Raw genomic sequence first — 22,629 nt, 5'->3', positions numbered from 1 at the left:
AAAGCCAACAATGATATGAAACTGCTTAAAATATGCAAAGTATTATCAAGATTATTATTTACGTTAATAAATATTATAATACAGTTATTTTTATTTTTAATATGAATTTAATTTAAAGAGTAAAGAAACTTATAATTGTTATTAAACGATTGTTGAAATTCAACTGGTAAAATAGCACAGTGAGTAAAAGCAAAGTTTGTTTAGACAACCTAAAATCGTGCTACTTAGCGAAAAAAATTTTTGCAACTGTTTAAAAAAAAAGAAAAAAAAACATACAAACAAACAAACAAGCAAACAAATAAAAAGAAAAATAAAAAAGAAAAAGAAAATAAAATGAAGATTTAGATGAAACTTCACATGCATTTACGTGAAAGACATTATTAAGGATAATTAGCGAGCGATATTTTATTTTTATTGTGTTATGTAGAAATATAAATGTCATAGAAATATTAGTTGAAAGTACGAGAATAATTAGCACTAAAATAGCATAAACATTATTTATAATCGTACAATCGTAATTATTACATTTGACTTGTCATTCGATGAAATGTATTTTTGCAAGTGCAATAAAAACATGCTTGTATTTATATAAAACGTTGTTTTATGTTATTTTACTTACAAAAATTAATAAGCTAATAAGTTGAAATTAGAATAGTCTTGTGAAATGTTTAAGCAAAGATGAAAGTGATTTATTTTCAATTTTTATTGAATTCATAGGTAGAAAAAAGTCTGGAATAATAAATTTAAAGAATAATGCATCACCGAGCGTCGATATGTTAATATTAGCTCTGGAGAAAAATAAAAGAAACAATTGTAAAATTTATAATAACGTGAATAATTCTAAAGTAATATATTGGAATATCGATATTGATCGTGGTTATACCAATGTGTATATTTATTTATTAAGAGTGAAAATATCGTCGTTATCGAAAAGAAAAATGCAGCTGTTTTTTAGTGCAAACCAATGCATTTACCTTATCGCAACGTGCAATAGTTATGAGAAAAAGATTTTACGATTATTCTCAAAATATCTTGTCGATCCACGCGTAAGTATCATCAAATTTCTTAGTTCAATTAATAAATGAACGTAATAAATAATAAAGAATAAATAATAGACTAAATAATAAATGAATCAATAAATTGAAACTTCTAAATATGTTGACAAATTTAGCCTGTTTCTTGTGTTCTTCTTTTTTTTTTTTTTTTTTATATTTCTTCACAATTCAAGATCCTTAGTTCGTAGTGTTGAAATTGCTTATTTTTAACAGGTCGCTTCAACAAAGTACAAGTCTGAGCGAAAGATAGATAATATAAGTGCTCGTGGATTAAATTAGCAAGATTGATCTGTGTGTAATTTGAATAAATCATTTGATTGATCGATCAATCGATCGATGCCACGATCCTTGATGAATGAATAGAAGAATAAAATCTTGTATTAAGCCATGGAAACTTTGAGGGAACGAAAGGCGGTTTCAACAAACTTACGCAATCTTATGCACAGAGCACTTTTCAATGTACCGTAAAGTTTATTATTCAAGTGCATTAGAGGCGTCTCGCGAGCTACGTTCCCGGAAGCCACGGAAGCTCCCCTGGGTGACGCCCCGTTAACAATGTTGGGCTCCCGCGTAGACGTAACCGCGGCTCTCCGGTCCGTTGTGCGCTGCAACGTGGGACAGGATGTGGGAAGTCGGGAGAATGGTTGACGAAGGGACCGCAAGAGCTCGTCTGTGCTCGTTTGCTAGAGGCGTCGAAATACGCAAAGGGCCATGCGAGTGCGACTCCACTCATTTCGCTAATTCCGCTTTTACGTAATGAGGCTGAGCCAAGTTACGCTTCGTGGTTCGCGCTCTTCCTTCCCTCGGGTCTTCGACCCTTTCTCACACAGAATAATAATAATTCTCTCTCCTATAATAATTTCTCACACGTTAATGCGCAGTAACGCGTAATATGGCTTTTCTCACTTAGCCAACGCTACTTACATATCTACAAGTCGATCAAAATCTACTTTATTATCGTCCACGCACTCCCTTCCAATTTCGATTAAATTCATTTGCATCTATTATACGAAAGTCTTGCGTGATCTAAAGTTTAATAGGCCTAATAAATGGAAATTGATCCAACATTGTCGTTTGCCAGAGTGATCGTTCGACAAACATAATGTAACGGCCCATCGGTACGACTATTGCAACGACTTTGTCGATTACCGATGACTGCCGGAACTATTCGCCGGAAGTACACTGAAGTACTTTTGTCCTTAGATCGACGCTGAACAATTTGCAACCAATTAAAACCATGTTTTCCTTGTTTATGTAAATATATTGATTTACTACTTGGATCTCAAGATTACAAGATTAATCCATTACTTTGTTGCCTTTTCATCGATACACATAAAACATACATAAAATACAAATCTAAATAACCGACGGATTTACCTACATTGTCCATTGGCTTTTATCTCTCTGCTTTCGATCGCTTTAAAGTCAACAGTTTACTAAGCCATGGTCCGGGAGAAACTGTTAAATTAATCTTGGTAAATAATTCACTAGTACGGGAATAAGCAACGATATATCAATAAAGCGAACGAACCTGCGCAATAAGAAGAACAGCTACGTGACATTTTTTACCAGGAGAGTCTGATTGCCCCTCCATGGGAGCATGGAATTCCTGCGAATCCAACTTGCACCTTCATACTTCAAGGTCGCGCACTATGATTTTAAGCGGCTCGATCCAGTAATTTCCAGAGAATATAACTATTCGCCCTCGAAGATTCGCTCGCATGGAAATTACTGTTCGTGGACAATACCAGCATATCAAGTACTGAATCGAGTCATAAAAAAGAAAAAAGAAAAAAAAAATCGCTTCGTTCGTTTGTCATCGAAGTGTTCTACGTAGAGGTCAATAATAGGAGGCATTCGGGGCAAGGATGGCTCAATCCGTCGTCGTGGAAATTCTCGAGTGAGAATAAGTGCGCTTCGTCGTAACTGATGTTAATCGGTTGTGGCCAAGGGAAACCGAGACATTTTAGTTTCGGATTCTGCTGAAGCGAAGTGCAATGCAAATAATTGCTTTTGATATAAATGCAAATTCCTATTGAGAATTAAATTATATTTTATTTACGATTTGTAATTAATTGACGAATATGGATCATTATTTATTTCAAAACTTTGTACTTTGTTTTGTAATAAGTAAGTATGGAAACATTGAATAACCAATTTATCATATAACTGCTTGAACAACGAATTACAAACAAAAAATTTTTCCATTGACGTTATCACTATTAGAAGCAATTGATAATTGTCATGTTAAGCAATTTTAACATATTTTTCAATATATATTTTAAATATGTTGCTCATCGTAATGAAATAAATAAATAAATTAATTAATTAAAAAAAAAACTTTAAATCATTTGGAAGCTAAAAAAAAGTCCTCTAAATTCTCAATGTTTTTCTTTCAATATATTAGTTATCATATAACGTCTATGAAATTAATTGATTTACGACAGACGTAGAAGTAAATCAAACGTGAAAACAAGTTTTAATTTAGAAAGCTACCTTTCGGTATATTATTATGATATATATATATGAAGAATCCTTATAAATCCTTATAATTAATAGCTTTAACAGATTAGGCACCGATCCCCCGAGAATTTACTTTATAAGCAAAAAAAAAAAAAAAAAAAGCAAATTATTCACTTTTTATCACAATTTATCACTTTTTAATTTTTAAATCAAATATTCTACAGAATTTAATGATAATTCATTTGGATATACGTCTAATTAAGATCTCCGTATTTTATTCAGACTATTTAAATCAATTATAAATTATGATTTCTAATTAAAAAATTGTAAATCTTAATATTTTACCACATCGATCGCTTAATTGATACTTCACTATTCCTCACAACATGAACTTTTACTTTTACTTTTTTTTTTTTTTTTTTTTTTTTTTTTTTTTTTTTTTGAGGATATATTTTCAATAATGACATTTATAATATTGTATTCAAATATATACTTAAGTCGTTAAAAATATATTTCATATGAATATAAAAAAAAATTAAAGGGAATGCAAGTTAATGTTCGATATAGATTACTATAAAGTTTAAAAATAATAACATTAGCATAACTACGTTTTTATAGTATTAACTATTGATTAATTACCAAATCCACGATATATTAAATTTATTCTTATTATTATATTCAGCATATTATTCAGGATATTATTCTTTCAGACTAATTGACTATAGATTGACTTCGTTCGCAAACTGATATAATTAGTTTGATTATGTGGAAATGGATATTCGGCAAATGATTGCATGAAATAGTATTAATCGGAATAAACGATAAATTAATTGGGCGACAGCAGCAACTAAAATTTATAAAATTAAAATATTTGGTAGTGTAAAATATTTAGTGGCAAACATTTACTCGCTCGATTTCACGTGGCTTGTTGTTGTTCTACTAAAGATGAAATCTGCATTGCAAAATTGCGAGACAAGATTTAGCGAAACCCGCGGAACAACTGTTCCGTGTATCAAATAAGTATAATTATGCATTATGTCTGTTTGGAAATTAGAAAAAATTACGCGTGTGAATTACTCAAAGTGCACGTAAAAGCCTGCACTTTATTTACATTCCTTCCCAACTGATTCTATTAAAATTCTATGCACTTGTCTTCCTCGTAGTAAAATTATTTCACAAAATATTCTAACCTTCGTTCATAAAAATTAATATATACTTATGAAACTTAATTAACGGACAACTAGCTGATAGTACTAATTGAAGCGTAATAAAACTCTAAATCATTATCTAAAGCTATTTTCTAAAGCATAAATTTGTTACTTAATTATAGATTATTTGCGTTGGCTAATGAACGTTTATGCGTAATGAAATTAAGATTCTTTGGACGGAAATTAGTTTGTGATAACCAATTTTTATTTATTTTCGGTTATTAATTTAGGCATTATTAAGTAAATGGCAAATTTTAGTAATATAGTAGTGAAGGGCCGAGAAACTTTTAAAATAAATTTAGTAGCTGAAAGACGTTGTTTGTTTAAATGTTTCTTGCTTATTAGTAAATTAGTATAATCAACATTTATGTTTATAATTTATTGATAATGATAAATGAAATGTAGCATACGATAACTCGCTATTTATTATCTACATTATCGTATTAGTTAATTAGTTAAAGCAATATTATTTACTTATAATGAAATTAATAAAGTCGCGTATAATTAGACAAAATATTTGCGATGTTTTAATAAAATCTACTAACAATAATACTTAAAAAAAAATTTAATTTTTAGCTTGTAAATTAATACATTGAGTTATCTCAGAAGTCAAAGTTCCAACGTAATTTTATTCAAGTGTACATTCTTTATCTCACAAGTAGTTAATAACATGGAAAATTTATGGCCCCTTACTATATAGTTGTTGAAAATTCTAGAAATGTGACAATTGAAAATATTTCCATTATTATCGAACAAAAACAAAAATATCTTAACGATTGGAATGAAAATGTAAATGTTTCTTTTGTAATTATTTTAAAATTTTCAGCAAGTGTAAACATATTTTTGTCCGTATATTTGAATGAATTTGAACAGTATGAATTTATATATATATATATATATATATATTTTTTTTTTTTTTTTTTTTTCACACGAAGAGAATTACGATCGTTTAATGATTTGAAGTACCGGGATTAATTGACCTATTGGAATTGAAAATTTTTTATCGTGTATATGCAGCAGTACGTACGTAGTTTTCTGGGTTGTGAAGCGCAAAGACTCGAGATACGTAATGTCTCGAGCGAAATGACGAATTTGATTATTCAGTGACAATTCAGAACCAAATAAGAAAAACGTTGACCCAACATTCGCGTAATCAGTCAGTTTCATAATATTAAGAAAACAACTGAATAATCACATTACTTACATATATTATACTTGATATTTAGATTTTTTTTTTCTTTTAAAAAAAAAAAAAGAAGTAATTAACAACATGTTTAACAGCTTATTGCATCATAACAAATATATTCGGCACGCTAAGAGAGAAATGTGAGAAGAAAAATGGAGTGGACTTTTATCTAATTGAGATCGACCCGTCGTGTCGTGTTCATCATCGATGATAATATTAAATTATATGCTTTCGTTATATTGCCAATGAAAGAATTCAAGTGTTATAATTGCACTCTGTAATGAATTTCCTGTTTATTCAGTTAAGGCTTTACTCTTCTGTCATTTTAAAATCAAATTTTTCATTGCATTTTCAGAAATACAGTACTGCTAATAGCGGATATTTAATATCGGAATTCGAAAGAAACATAAACAACAATACTTGTTGCAATATATATAGTTTTCTGTATGGGAATAATGATTATCTGTATCTCAATATTAAAACAGGAATTTTTATTACCTTGAATGCGCCTGACGCTCCAAAAAAAATCAGTATTTATAGAAAATGGAACAAGTTTACATTTCACGTAACAATTTGTCAATGAAATTAGGAATAATTTTTTTTTTTTTTAACTAAATTGCTAAATTGAATGTTAATAACTTAAAATGTAAGACAAATCCAATAACTTAATAGAAAGGAAAATTTTATTCAATCGCATATTCCTTTCAACGGTCGTAAACTTATTTTAAAACTTAATTCTTGTAATAGCTCTGCAATAATGAAAGTGAGCACTTTGAGAGAGAAAAAGTAACATAAATTAGTAATGTTTTTACATAACTCGACTACAAATACAATTTTCATTTCTTATCGCTTGATAATCGGTACAGCACTCGTTGAATGGGAGGCTAAATATATTTCACCTATCATAAGAAAAGAACAAAGGATTGTGAATTAAATGAAATTGCCAACATTTGAAACTACTGGGTATATTGATCGGCTTAATTTAATTCTAATTAATACGTGAGCCCATGGGAATATTGCTATGAATTATTGCTATTATTTGTAAATAATTAATCATTCTAATTATGATTAATCCTATTTTCACTTAATATTTACTAACATTAACTATTATCTACTACATAAAATTTTGTATTCGCATTTTTATATTTAAAATTTCCAGCCTTCATTGCATGAAAATTCATGCTTCCTACATTATAATTTTATATGGAAACTAAAAGTCATCGATATATAAGTAATTGAATACATAAAGCTATAGTGAAATAGTGATTATTTTATTTTCGAATTGTAAAATGTATTATTTACAATATTTTTTTCTCGCTACATTGAATAATATTTCTCATACCCTCTATAATTATCAAAAATAACGAAAATAATAAATTCTATTGTCAAATTTATAAGCATAATGTATTAAAAAGTTAAGGACGATAAAAAGTCATTGTTAGTGATATTTATTCGAATAATATTGATAATAATAGTCCAATGTAAATTTTTTCTATATAGTTGTATATTATTTATGTGTAACGTAAAAGAATTCAATAAATAAATTGTATATTTGTTAACCATCTATCATATAACGTAATGCTGACGCAATATATAACAAATTGCTTTTGCTTAGTATTAATAAAAAATATTATTTACAACTATATATTTATTTGATGTATAGATGTCGTTAAAAGATTCCTCGATTAATTAGCATTGGAAAATTCAAGAAAATCATCGTTCCCATTACTCTCCTATTTTCAATTTTATCTGTTTACTATTATTTCATAACGAACTAAATCTTTGCCTTTTCACTTTATTCACTCATTTTAATGTGTCCATTTAAATGGATACATACTCACGTACATATTAAGAATAGCTTTCTTCAATTTAATTATCGTAATGATTTAATAATACATCGTTTTGCTAGTCAATAAATAAAAAAACAATTAAAATTATATTTCAATAATTGAACTAGAATAATTACTAATAATATTTTTTTTTTTTTTTTTTTTTTTTTTTTTTTTTTTAATGTGTATATATACATGCATACATGCATACATACATACATACATACATGCATATATATATATATATATATATATATATATATATATCGATATACTTCTCGTATCGTGAAGGTATATTTATTTTCAATTTTACTTTCAAGTTTTTTTTTTAAATTTACCGTTAGTTACAAATTACCTTATCACAATAATTATTAATTTAATGAGAATACATTCGATATATAGTTGATTTTTTTTTATATGTGATGAAGAATCTTTCAGAGCAGTGATAAGTAAGAGAAAGTCATGATTGATAAAACTTTAGATAGACATAAAACGGAAAAAATTATGTTCATTCAATATTAGAAGATAAGTAAAGCAATACAATCGAGTTTATTTCCATCTTTCAATACGCGGTAATGATATTCGGGGCTAATTACTTGTCAGCCAATGCTTTGAAAACAAACTCGTTTGCATCTACGTTAACGTACACGAGAGCCACCGTGATAATCAATGTCTTAATAAAAGGGCGCGAGTAACCTTCAGCATTTTCAGAAGGGAAGAAAGAATAAGCCGTCTTTTAGAATCCTCGTTAATTCATAATTCCCGCTGCAAGTAAATCAGCGTATGCACCATACTCGTGCGCTACGCGTCAACTTTTAAAAATAAGAAGACTCAACGTCGCGCCGTAGCACCCCCCCCCCCCCCCCGCCCCGCCCCCCAACCCCTTCGTCCACCAACCCCTATTTGCCGCTCCATAACCTACAAATTACCTCCTCCCCAACCACCGCCACCATCACCACCACCACCCCCATTAGGATCGGAAAGTACTTGGGAAATGGAATAGATCAATTTAAAGAATGATGGGGAAAGCCGAAGATGATCCAAATGGCGAAAAGCAGGAAAAACTGGACGCGGCTTTAATCGGCGAGCGAACGACTCTATTCTTCATTCATTGGCTTCCCGCCCCATGTCCCGTTCTTCTCCGTCACTCAGCCAAATATCACGTGCAATGCGCGCGCACAGAGTGGATCAGAGTAGTTGGCGCAAACGAGAATCGAGGAATATCGTAACGTAACAGGCACACGCGTATCGTCGTCGTAGCTCGAGGTGGTGAGCGATCGGCATCGAATCGACAGGCGGCGGACGACTGCCCAGCAGATAATCGCGGATAGAGCGAGAGAGCAAAATCCTATATCCAATACACGGTCACGAGTGCCGTGGAATAAGTGCGTGTGGTGGTGAAGTGCATCTTATTCCGATTCCTGTTGAGTAGCGGCGGCGGCGGCGGCGGCGGCGGCGGCGGCGGCGGCGGCGGCGGCGGCGGCGGCGTCGGCGGCGGCAGCAGCAGTAGCGGCAACAGCAGCGGCAAACGTATCGTTGAAGTATCCCGGATTGGAAAGTCCGCGAGAGTCGTCGCAGTAGGATTTTCACTTGGCGAGTGAAAGACTAAAGAGTTTAGTAGAAGAGTCGGTGAATCAAAGTTACTAAAGAGGGGGAGCGTGCGAGGTGCACGAGTGCCAGGATGAACGGGATGTTGAAGCTTTCGAGCTTCGTCGCCAAGGGCCTGCCGACGACGACGCTAGTAAGGACTCACCTTAAGCCGATTACATAATTACGTTGGGACGTCGGTAAAAGGACATTGGACGACCCCCAGTCGCCCCCTTACTTTCCTTCTCGTGGCTCCCCGCGATCCTCGTGTTCTCTCCCCCTCCCCAACCCCCACTCTTACCCGCCATACCGAATATTTTCATTGTATTAGTATCGTCAAACTTCCTCGGTCGTGGATTATTACGTAAGGCTACCTTTTACACGTTCTCTTACTTGTTCTTCGTAAAAATTTCTTCTCCCGGTAAATGCTCGTAGCATCTCGATTATCGATATTACGAAGTGCGTACGTGCGAGTACGTAAGTTAGCCGCCAGACGACGATTATTACGAGGCGAGTCGAGTTGAGTTAAACGGGATGCCGAGGCGCTTAGCAGACGATTTTCATTAGCGAGAAAACCCTTAACCGGCCTTCGTCGAAGCTTTCATTGCCCTCGCGCCGTTAAATTTCTTTATCAACGCATTTACGTGAACGTGAAAAATTTATTCTTATTTGCTTTTTCATTTATTCATCCATCTCGGTTATTTCAGGAGTTCGAGATAGGATCGTTATGCAAACGATTTTGAATTGTATTCCATTATGGAGATGAAAGTTTTTCAGTAGATATGGCATTTCCACGACATCGGCTCGTAACTCAGTCCTCTAAGCGATATAAAACTTTTTGACAAAAAGGTACCTGCACTTTACCTTTGTAACGAAGCTTTATTTGCGAGGCCGAGGGTGGTGCTATTGGAAAATGAAATTGAGTCGTAATTGATGTGGCAAGACAATACACTTTTCCCTTAATGCTTGAAAGTAAGATTATATAATTCGGTTTTGATGTGAGTACGTTAGTTGCGATGGATTTTTTATCCACTAGAGTATTTGGTATGTTTGCGTGATCTTAAACTCTTATTTGTGACTAATTTAATCAAATTATTATTACGACAGAAGGAATTCAATTTATGTAACTGGCCAAGGCTCGACGGTTGTTGATACCATTAAGAACCTATCCCTTGATGTACATGGATGTACATCTAATAAAATTTGTGCTTCTTGGATTGTATTAAGAGCACAGTATTCGATAATGATTGGACGAGCTCCTAGACGTTCCACTAACATCTATTCGTTTACGTTTAACTTACTTTCCATTGACATTACTTACCCTTAAATGATAAAACTGGCTAGAGTAGCCATCGATGTAACAGCCACTCGCCAAATAATTGACATTTACATTAGACTTTTGACAATTGTGGAATTATGCTTCTTGAATGTTACGCATAATTATCAAGCTATAAGCATGCCATATAATTGTGCCAATTCAGATATAAATGAAGCACACGCCAAACTTATATAGAAGACTGTAAACTTAACGGTTTAAAAAATTCTGTTTTTAGAATAAATTAGGCCTACCTATAATAACTCAGCGCTCTCTGCACTACACACCGGATAACAAAACGACAAAGTATTGTGATGGAATTTCAGCAAATTATCCATTAGTCGATCACACGTACGACGCGGTGGTAGTCGGAGCTGGTGGTGCTGGTCTTCGAGCTGCTTATGGTCTTGTCGAGGAAGGTTTTAAAACTGCGGTTATTACCAAGCTATTCCCAACGAGATCTCACACCGTTGCCGCTCAAGGAGGTATTAATGCTGCCCTTGGAAACATGGAAGAGGATAAATGGCAGTGGCACATGTACGACACTGTTAAGGGATCGGATTGGCTTGGCGATCAAGATGCTATTCATTATATGACGAGAGAGGCCCCGAAAGCTGTCATTGAATTAGAAAACTGTGGCATGCCCTTCAGTCGAACCGAAGAGGGTAAGCTAATTAAGAAAATTATGAAGTACAGTCAACGTTCGTAAGAGAAAAATTCAATTGTTTGAGCTGTAAATAATGATCAATGGCATTGGGGTATTGTGGGCGGGTGGGTAGGTGAGTGGATTGGCGGGGTGGTGTAATGGTGACTGTGGTGGTGTTGGTTGTGTTGGTGACACGGTGGGGGATGGGCGTGAGGTGAGGTGAGGTGGGTGGGTAGGTGGGGGGGGGGAGAGGGGGCTTGGAGCATAACTGGATGCTAATGCTTCTATTATTGCGACTGACCCACATTATTTTAATCCCACAATGCCATACATAAAAAGTTGACGTAATTATAAAGCGTTCCTAAGCTTATGTATTAGTCTACTAAATTATAGCACGAAACTGATTATTAGTCTAAAGTCAAATTTTATTTTCATAATGAAATAAGCATTATTGTACAAAAACAATTTTTCCCACATTTATACACAAGCTTTGAGCTACTTTTTTTTCATTGAAAATAAAAAATTCGTTTTTATCAATTAAGTAATAAAAGCCTCTGGTTATATCTTTCTTAAAAGTGCGAGAAACACGACCGGTAAGAGAGAGAGAGAGAGAGAGAGAGAGAGAGAGAGAGAGAGAGAGAGAGAGAGAGAGAGAGAGAGAAAATTTTTTTCTTCAATTAAGAAACGTTTAACACAGAACTTTTACAAAGTATATTTATTACAAACTGTCAGCATCACTCATTGACGAATGTACCGTTGTTGTTGCGGTATCAGTATCCGAATTGCTCTTTGGGACTCGTATAATTGCCTTACATAAAAAAATTAAAAATGATCAAAACATATTTTACCTGATAAAACGTTACTTTATAAACTTTTAAACAATATAAAAGCAAGGGTTAGTAGTGTAAGAACAACCTTAGACAGCTTCTGACTTGTTTCTTTTCGTTTCGTATCAGCTTTTCGCTTAGAAACACGTGTAACAGATTTTTTAATTTGTTGTTCGCAATTATCGACCACTTTTCGTTGTTTTAGCCTCTTCACACTATTTGCAGCTGCGATGTATGGCTGTTTCTGATCGTTTGACATGGCTTTCCATCTTTCGCCACATATTTGAAAGATGTTACGACCGATTGTCATGTCAGGATAATCCTAAGATGTTTGTTTGTTAAATTCTTTAAAAAATTATTATAATAAGTGTGCTTTTATTACCCTTTTAAAATCTTGCACAAAGTTTATAAAGGCATTAGCACTTCTCCAACTGCGTTTTGTCGAATTTAGTTGATTTGACGTACGAGAATGATTCTGTGGTGTTTCTGATCTTGAGTTATTTCTGCAAACAAATTAATAAAATCTGTTCATTTATATACAAAACAATAACGTTAATAGAATATTTATAGCATTATTATTGCACGTACGTGGTTTGTTTGTTTGTTTTTTTTTGTTTTTTTTTGTTTTTTTTTTTGTTTTTTGTTTGTTTTTTTTGTTTTTTTTTTGTTTTTTTTTTTGTTTTTTTGTTTCATATCGACTTACTTTCTAAGAAGCACAAAATTATCAAAACTGATTATGCAAAAATCCACACCATATAACTTGTGTATTCAATATTATTCCAACAATTGTAATGGTAAATTTTTAAAAAATTACAGGCAACATTCGTCACTCGAGTGAATTTACTTAATTGAAATTCATTGCTCGCACTGAACAACAACAACGACGACGACGACGACGACGACGACGACGACGACGACGACGACAACAAAATAAATAAATAAATGGGATAATTTAACATTCTTTCCTTGTCTTGTTATTAGATATATGCTAATAACTACTTTCGTAGGATGAATTTACCTCTTCTGTTTTGATGACCTGCGGCTTAGACTGGAGCGACTTTCTCGTCTATCTTCAATAAATCTATCCTCCGTCCCTTTTACATCGTTCACCGCACTGTTGGTTACGTTTTCTTGATCTGGATCATCCTGATCGTCCTGTTCATCACTACTTTCCCTCAATCTATTGGTATCCATTTTGTTAAGAACGAAATAGGAGGCTGAAATTTTATATTCTACTTAAATTGTTAACATTTTATTGATATTCTTCTCTAAAATTTTCTTAAAATGCGAAAATTTCGGATACAAAATTTAGAAAAAAGAGACGTTTGAAGATATAACAAATCCTAACTCAGTTGCCAAGCATTGATTCGTCTTTTTTTCTTTTTCGAAACCGAAGTTAGCTCTCCTTTTTTTAAACGTACTTGAAATCTAGTTCTCCAAAAATATTTTTACATACAATGGTTGCTTTCGCTTATAGTTACAAACTATTTTCCATCTATAACAAAAAAAAAAAAAAAAAAAAAACAATACTAAAGTGAATAAGAGACTTAAATTAAAGTTTTAAGCAAAATTGAAAGCAGTGTATTTTTACATATTACTTTTCTAAAATATAAATTAATATATGGAGAAAAAAAAATTTATTCATTCCATTAAAATACTTTAATTACAAATATAAAATAATTTCTTAAATTGATTTCTAAATGATGCTTTCGATTTTAAAAATAAAAATAAAAATAAAAAAGTATATAGACAGACAGATAGATAGATAGATAGATAGATAGAGAGAGAGAGAGAGAGAGAGAGAGAGAGAGAGAGAATATAGAGAATATAGAGAATAGAGAGAAGATAAAATATAGTTTGCTTTTTATCTATTGATTTATTCTTCATTAATTGAATAATTGATTTTATATAGTTCGCTGACAATTATAATTATAAATTCAAACTTTATAAAATATTACCAATTAAAATTCCTTTTCTTCTTTGTGTTTTGAAGATAGCTGCTATATTTTACAAAGTATTTTCTTAAGTTGTATATGAAAATAATATCAAAAAATAGATAAATATTTTGAAAAATGTATTACTATCGAAAATACTTTCTTTCATTAATCGTTGTGTTAATATATTTATTACAAAGTTTGTAACGTGTAGTCTAATACGAAAGGAAATGATTAATTGAATATGTTTTTATTGAACGTATCATAAGTATTTCTGAAGCTATACACGAATTTTATTTTTAGTCGAATGATGATAAAACTGTGCAAAAATTGATCGAGTTTCTTAACATTTTAATTGTAATTTCTCTATTGCATTATAGGTCGACTTAGTATTATTATTATTATTAAATTAACTTTTATGTTTCATGAAAATCTTTATAATAAACAATTGTTAATACATAAATGTAATAGTTTTTAGCTTTGTAAAGTGAAATTTAGTTTGTCTAATATAATCTGTTTTTCAAACAAAATAGTCAGCACGTTAATCGGACGTAGCACGGACTTTTTTTGAAAACTAATCAATTCTATATGTATATAGCATTTTTTTTTTTTTTTTTTTTTTTTTTTTTTTTTTTGAGAATATTAAATTATAGTTGTTTGATTTGTTGCTTTTAAAATTATTTTAGAACGTATAAAGTGATATTCACCTCGAAAGTAAATACTTGTATTCCCTTATAATAATTACGACTTTGAATTTAACCTTTTGATGAGTAATTTTGATTCATAAACCACCAAGTTCATGACCATCAATTTACTTGCTTTATTGGCATATGATAATATATAAAATTAAAGTCAAGAATTTATTAAAGGTAAAGCGTAAAGTTTTAAAGCCAAGATCATCAGCAACGATAAAGATTGTTAAATGTATAATTTAATATTTTGTCAAACCCACGTAGCACGAAATTCATAGTCGTTTTTAAAATTGGAAATTGGGTAAATAATATCTGTTTGGCCATTATTAACGATCCTGGTATCAAGAAAGTTGGAAACTCTGTGAATATGTGACCGGTTGTAAAAATTAATTTATATCTCAATGCCTTTATGATTTATATTTATTTTTCAACAGTATATGATAATAAATATGTATTTATTTATCGACATTCTATGTGAAATACATATACATATATTATATTAATTCAGAATATAATAACTCAGGTTTAGAAACTCGATTTTCTATGAAAACTGCAAAGACGGATAGTTTTGTCGAAACAAGTAAGTCAGGTGTCGAGCATTAAAATTGACAACTTTAAAGTATTTTCCTCACACTTAATCTAACAATTTCATATCATTGATAACAAGACTAGTTAACTTAACCATTGGCAGACTTATAAAAGAAAAAAAAAACCGATAAAATAGGGACAGTTTAATCTCGAATACTATAAGGAACATTACAATTGCAGGTAAAATTTATCAGCGCGCCTTCGGTGGCCAGTCGCTCAAGTTCGGCAAGGGCGGACAGGCCCATCGGTGCTGTTGCGTCGCCGACCGGACGGGCCACGCCATCCTCCACACCCTCTACGGGCAGTCGCTGAGCTTCGACTGCAACTACTTCGTCGAGTACTTTGCCCTCGATCTGCTGATGGAGGACGGCGAGTGCCGCGGTGTAATAGCCATTAGCCTCGAGGACGGCACTCTGCATCGCTTCCGGGCGAAGAACACGGTACTGGCGACCGGCGGCTACGGACGGGCCTACTTCTCGTGCACGTCGGCTCACACCTGCACCGGTGACGGCACGGCCATGGTCTCGCGAGCCAACCTAGCCAACCAGGATCTCGAATTCGTGCAGTTCCATCCAACGGGTAAGCTACGGGCAAATTCCAATAATTGTCGAGCTACATCAAATTTCCACAGATTCGGATGGACTTTCAATCCATGGATCTCGACATTGCGCCCACATTTAATTTAACAATGCCTCTCTATATCATAATACGAGGACGAGGTCTTGTACGAGCTCCTACCAATTCGCCCTTACCAATTACTACTCACGCACAATCTTCCTTTCTGTTTTTTGTTTTTCATTTTAACTGTGTAGCAGCTATATCACGTAAATTAGAGGTATAATTTAAAAATATCTAATAAAATGTATAAAAGATGGTAGAATTGCAATATTTGATTGTGGGATTCGGGATAATTAACAAAGTACGTCAAACTGAATATTAAAGGAACATTAACGTGAAAGCATAAGCGCACGGCGATAATGCCGTATTGTATTTAAAATAATATATAATTGTATTACTTAAAGCAGAAGGTTAAGTGATGCAATAAAGTTTAAGAGAAATCAGTCGGAAAATAAAACATTTGGATAGATGTATTAATCGAATGGAAAAAAAAAAACGTTTGCTTAGGTATTTACGGAGCTGGCTGTCTCATAACCGAGGGTAGCCGAGGAGAAGGTGGTTACCTAGTGAATAGCGAAGGGGAACGATTTATGGAACGTTATGCACCAGTGGCAAAGGATCTTGCATCCCGAGACGTAGTCTCGAGGTCAATGACCATTGAAATTCGAGAAGGACGGTAAGTAAGATGGTTGGTTTTGTAAGCCAGTATTGCAACTGGCCAACAGTTTATAAATAAGACAACGAGCCACTTTGTTTCAGAGGTGTTGGCGCCGATAAAGATCATATTTACCTACAGCTGCATCATTTACCCCCTGAGCAATTAGCCGCCAGACTTCCGGGCATTTCAGAAACTGCAATGATTTTCGCCGGGGTGGATGTTACACGCGAGTCCATTCCCGTATTACCCACCGTCCATTACAATATGGGTAACGTTAACTATCCATCGTTCTATACGAATTTTCTTAAAAATTTCCGAGAGAGACACACCCCACCCTCCCCGCAAAAGAACCAAATGTATTTATGTCCATTTATGTCCAAGATTAATTATTTCTTATTTAAGCAAGTGAATTGAACTTTCGATCATTTTATTTGCTCGCCCGAGCCGTTTATTTTGTCCTTTCTTTATTCAATCTTTCTTCATCTTCAACTGTCTCTTTTCCAGAGATTCCCCCCCCCCCCAACCAAAAGCCTAAGCTACACTGCCCCCCGGCTAATAAATACATTAAGGTGGTAATAATGCTTTGGACAGGTGGCGTACCCACGAATTACCGTGGCCAGGTTCTCACGAGGAAGGATGACGCGGATGTGGTGGTGCCCGGTTTGTACGCCTGCGGCGAGTCCGGCTGCGCGTCTGTCCACGGTGCCAATCGACTTGGTGCCAACTCCCTCCTGGACTTGGTAGTGTTCGGCCGAGCGTGCGCCAAGACCATTTCCGAGGAGAACAAACCCGGCGAGACCATCGGCGAGCTGAAGCAGGTAAACCAATTGCCCTTGTCAAATGAAGATCGAGAGGGTTGAGATGAGAAGCCCATTAGGGTCGTCATATCATGTCAGTGTCTTTCTGATAATGTGGTATGGATATATGCCTGCGTGGCCAACGTGGTTGCGTCTACCATACTTTTAATGAAAGTTCTGGCTAAAAAAATATCTGGTAATTGTGTTTGCGTTGCAGAATTCCGGGGAAGCGACGGTGGCGAATCTCGATCAAATAAGGTATAGGAAAGGCTGTGTACCAACAGCCCAATTAAGATTGGAAATGCAAAAGACGATGCAAAGTCACGCCGCGGTATTCAGACAGGCCGATGTTTTACAAGAAGGTAATGATAATCATCAATCGTATCTCCATTGTCGTTAACAATTAAGCTTTAAGGTATTTCTCGCTTTTTTTCCGGGACAAAAATAATACCGAAAGCTTTTAAAAGGCGTTTGAATAGGCAAGTGGCTCGCCAGTCGTACAACAAGTGGATAAAATTATTTCGAACGGCATGCCGAACTAATATAAAATTACTACTCTTTTTTCATTTATTTGGTTTTACCATATTTCAATAAAGTTTCAGGTATAATAGTTTTATTATATATATTTATATATATATATATATATATATATAATGCTTTTATTACTATTATCATTATTATCAGCAGTAAATTTTTAAATTGAAATTTTAATTAAATTAAAATTTATAAATTGATGGGTGAATTGCCATAATGCTAATTATATAACAATGATACATTCAAGTTACGTTTGGAAAAAATTAAGTTACATTAAGTTTGGAGAAAATTTTTTCCAATAATTTTCTCGTAAATCTACTCTCCCGTCAATCTTTCATGCACGATTATCGATTATATAATTTAATCGCAACATCGCGTTGGCCAACGATTTTCTTGCCCCTTTGACAAACGAGGTCGTTCAAACGCGCGTATATTGAAAATTTCAGTATGTCGGGCATGCGATGGTTAACATTTTTCCAAACCCCGTCTGAGTAAACAAATATTCTAAAATAACAGGTTGCCGACGGATGCTTGCGCTCTACAAAAACATAAACGACCTGAAAATCACGGATAAATCGCTCATCTGGAACTCGGACCTGATCGAGACCTTCGAGTTGCAAAATTTAATGCTCAACGCCTTGCAGACGATTTTCGCGGCCGAAAATCGCAAGGAGAGCCGTGGCGCCCATGCGCGCGAAGATTTCAAGAATCGAGTGGACGAATACGATTACAGTAAGCCCCTGGAATCCCAAGAGCCCAAACCTCTGGACCAGCATTGGCGAAAACACACCCTCACGAACATCAATCACGAAACTGGAGAGGTAAGAAATAAGGAGAGAACTTAAGTTACGCGGCTCCAACTTACTCATAATAATGTTTACGTTGGACGATCCCATGGAACTTGCTAGTTAATAGACTAATGAAATTGTGAAATTGATAAAGTTTATGAGGGTTTGAATGAGAATAATGGGACATATGGATAAGTTTTAAACTCGATCGGGCTTGAATTTGAGAAAAGACGGTAGTAATTGCTTCATTCAATTAATAATGTAATGATAGTTTCCAACTACCTGTCTCTGAAAAATCTAAAATCACCAATTCGGTTCGCCTAAAGATTATCAGAGCCGAATTAAGTGATATAGTGTAATGAAGGCTATGCCAATGAGACTGATAAATGTTAATTACTCACACCGTATTATTACGATAATTTAATGATTGATTGGGCGTGAATTTTCATCCGTAGGTGACAATCAATTACAGGCCCGTCATCGACAAGACACTCGATGACAATGAATGCAGCACCGTACCACCCGCCATTCGTTCCTATTAAATTACATAATCCGGCTATTGAGGGTAATCTGTGACTCCGATACCTCACGGTGTCATTGGACAGTTTGGAAATTAATTCTAAGAACGATTATCGAAAGCTACATGATCAGCAGCACGACAGGAACTGATTCACCGACAATATATAATAACGAGCCCCGCTGTAACTCCTCAATTTATATTCATTTTGATCAGCGTATACGCAATCTCCATATTTATTGTTTTTGCGCGAGTACCAAAGCTCATCGTCAAATTTTATTTTTATTTTTCTTTCTTCCCACGGTCCCCCCCCCCCCTCACTCACTCACTCACTCACTCACTCACTCATTGCTTAATATAAATAGGAATAGACCATCAGGACTCTCGATGCAAAGTAATGCCTCATTGCACCAGCAGCTGTAAAATACAGACGTCTTAGTAGAGATGATATTAATAATCATAACAATAATAATCCATAATACAAGTGCTAATCATTTGAAGACGACGTTGGTGAAACATGTGTACATTATTGATTTTTTTTTTTTTTTTAATTATTATTGAATAATATTTACTTTGAATCTTAGGTATAAGAATCAAGAGGCAAGTAATCTTATCAATTCAGATTGATATTATTATACGTATGTTTTAATTTTTTGTAAAAAAAAAAAAAAAAAAGAAAAAAAAATAAAACAAAAGAAAAGAAAAAAAAAAGGAAAAAGAAGAAGTTTCTACGTGATTTCTCTTTAAAGAGTTTTGCAGGTAAAAAGCCAATGGGCGACGCGACGCGACTTTACATTAAAATACATCACCGTAGAAGAAAATTAAGCGTTAAACGAAACATCAACTTAGTAGTATCTCGAGCGCCAATATGAGGTAAAAGGGTCGTGTGAAAAAAAAAAAAAAAAAAAAAAAAAAAAAAAAAAAAAAAAAAAAAAAAAAAACGAAATATTTGGTCGCGACTGTTAATAATAAAAAAATTAATGAATTATCTTGCAAAGATGAAAGTCCTTATCCTTATCTAATGTGTAAAGGAGCTTGATGCAAAAGCTTTAAGAATCGTATCGAGAATCATTGTAAAAGTTAGAAAAAATTGTCAGTCATTGTTGTCGAAAGGTGAGGATGCGTACCTGTCGTGACACAGGAATTGCGGTAACAATGAGTATTAACGAGTCGAGCGAGCACTTACCAGTATTTCGACGATACTCTTCTTTCGTTTCCCACCAAAATCGTCGTTTCAACGAAAGATAAGACATTATTGTCGCTGTTTTAACTCTATTACGCTCGTTTTTTGTTCATTATGTCAAGTCATTGAGCGCCCGACACTTGATATGCTTTACTAGCCTATAAAATAATAATTTTAAATAACATCTATGATTGTGAGTTTGCGTACGAGTCGAATAAAATTTAATAATACGGTATAATTGGAAATTTCGATTTTATTATTATCTATTCTTTGGAAAGTGTAATTGCATAGACAAGCCCCTGTGTATACGGTACATTTGTGTCAATAAAAGATTGTGAATAAACACATTAGTGCATATTTGTGTTTGAGATTTTTGTTTGTTTGTTTGTTTGTTTTTTTTTCACTTTATAAATCTATATATATATATATATATATATATATATATATATATATATGTAGAAATATATATTTATCGATTAGAAGTTAATATATTTCTATGCGTTCCTGGGATTCGTGAAAATTTTCTCGTTTTATTCGACAAGTTGTTTTATAATAACACGTCGTCGTCCCTTCTAAATTAGGGAGAAATTTGAGGATGAGAGAGAGGGAGAAAAAGAAAAACTTATTATTAATTAATACCTCGCTACTTGGAGTACAAAACTCTTGGGAGAATATATTTTTTATTATACTCCGCAATCTAAAGTTTACAATAGTATGAAATAAAGTATAATGTAGCAATAATAACGAGTAGTCGTTGAGCCGGAAAAGCCAATTAGATATTGCTTTCGGAAAAATTATTTATAAGCTGCTCATTCTCAGTTTGACATTAAACATGTATTATCACTTTAAGCCAAACGTCCCAATGTATAATGTATAAAGGAGAAAGGTTTGTTTTGCTATATTAAATATACCATGTATTACTAGTTGACAAGTATTTGTTTATTGAGCCCAATTTTCAACTTTACACGGCCATAAATACAAATTTTGTAACATTAAATAAAAATTATAGTCGTTGAAATATTTTCTAAAGCAAAAAATCAAAACTCGTCTCGGGAGTTAATACTTCAGAAAACTTTATAATTAAATCCATTAAACCTAATGATGAAACGATCGATTATGAGGGAGAGGGGGGGGGTGGAGCAGGGAGGGAGCACATTACATTTCTCGCATTTCAAAACAAAATAGTGAATTTATAAGTTTTTTTTTGTTTTTTATTTGTCTTTTTGTTTATTTTTTTTGGTTTGTTTATTTTTGTTTTAATCAGAATATTGTGCACGGAGAAGTCAAACGCTCGATGACGCCATGACGTAAATGCTTTTCCTTCCGAGTCATATATTTCATTTTATTTTGACTTTGTAAGCTACGCAATGAACGATTGATTAAGCCAACATTTTGTTAATTATTGTTGTTCTTGTAGTAGTAGTTGTTGTTGTTCTTGTTGTTGTTTTTTTTTTTTTAATTTTTTTTTTTTTTTTTTTTACAATGTTATCCGTGCCCTAGTGGTCGGGGAGACCAGTCCAGTGGTCACTTTTTTCTTTACAAAAGACCAAGATAAATACGTATTTTGTACAATATTTTACATGCTCTAATCGTTAAACTATAGCCATGTCACGAATATTTCATCTGAATTAAGCCAACCGACAATACAAATACATTTAAATAACACAACTCTAATTTAATGGAGGATCGCATTGTGCCTTCGAGTACAAAGACCTCTCTTATCGGACCATGCACTTTTAGTCTTATCAGTTTCATCATTAACTAGCCTAATATTCACATAGCATACGCCGCGTCCTGCTGCATCGGCGAGCCGCTTTAACTAACAACTCGTCATCCATCGCTGAACGATCCACGCGCGAAGCTCAGCTTCGTCGAGTTGCCTGGTGGAGCGGGGATCGCGCAGATTTTTTGGAGTCGAGTGGCTTTTCCCTAGCTGCCACGGCACCGGCCAACCCTCACGATTGATCGGTGCGCCGAGGAAGCGACTCTGACGATCCCGGGGCATATTGCGCTTGGACACGCTGGACCGATCATTCCTTCTCGTCGCCAGGGCGAAGGCAGCTAAAGTCCTCGAGCGAAATTGGCTTAGAACGTACGAGATTGCTCGACGATTTATTATTATAACTTTCCAAGGACTAATTTACTAATTTTCTTACTTGACCTCTTGTTCGCTAAACCGTGGGGGGGGGGGGGGCGAATGATAA

General features: G+C 33.8%; 2 protein-coding genes across 2 annotated transcripts; one reads left to right on the top strand and one right to left on the bottom strand.

Annotated features, from left to right (window-relative positions):
- The first annotated feature begins 9,238 nt into the window (after nt 1-9,238).
- On the top strand, nt 9,239-19,285 carry SdhA (succinate dehydrogenase, subunit A (flavoprotein)). Its single transcript, XM_011505068.1, has 9 exons — nt 9,239-9,482; nt 10,882-11,308; nt 15,511-15,909; nt 16,456-16,624; nt 16,708-16,874; nt 17,198-17,424; nt 17,621-17,765; nt 18,454-18,758; nt 19,181-19,285. The coding sequence occupies exons 1-9, from the start codon at nt 9,423-9,425 to the stop codon at nt 19,265-19,267; spliced, it is 1,986 nt and encodes a 661-aa protein (XP_011503370.1). The 5' UTR covers nt 9,239-9,422; the 3' UTR covers nt 19,268-19,285.
- On the bottom strand, nt 11,943-13,490 carry LOC105366574 (non-histone chromosomal protein 6). Its single transcript, XM_011505067.1, has 4 exons — nt 13,135-13,490; nt 12,499-12,619; nt 12,205-12,438; nt 11,943-12,097 (listed from the first exon to the last, which is right to left on the bottom strand). The coding sequence occupies exons 1-4, from the start codon at nt 13,308-13,310 to the stop codon at nt 12,008-12,010; spliced, it is 621 nt and encodes a 206-aa protein (XP_011503369.1). The 5' UTR covers nt 13,311-13,490; the 3' UTR covers nt 11,943-12,007.
- Nucleotides 19,286-22,629: the final 3,344 nt, after the last annotated feature.

Source organism: Ceratosolen solmsi, unplaced genomic scaffold (genome assembly GCF_000503995.2).
Source record: "Ceratosolen solmsi marchali unplaced genomic scaffold, CerSol_1.0 scaffold16, whole genome shotgun sequence".
Classification (NCBI taxonomy): domain Eukaryota; kingdom Metazoa; phylum Arthropoda; class Insecta; order Hymenoptera; family Agaonidae; genus Ceratosolen; species Ceratosolen solmsi.
Note: the sequence above shows the minus strand (reverse complement) of the source record. Positions and strands in the feature narration are given on the sequence as shown.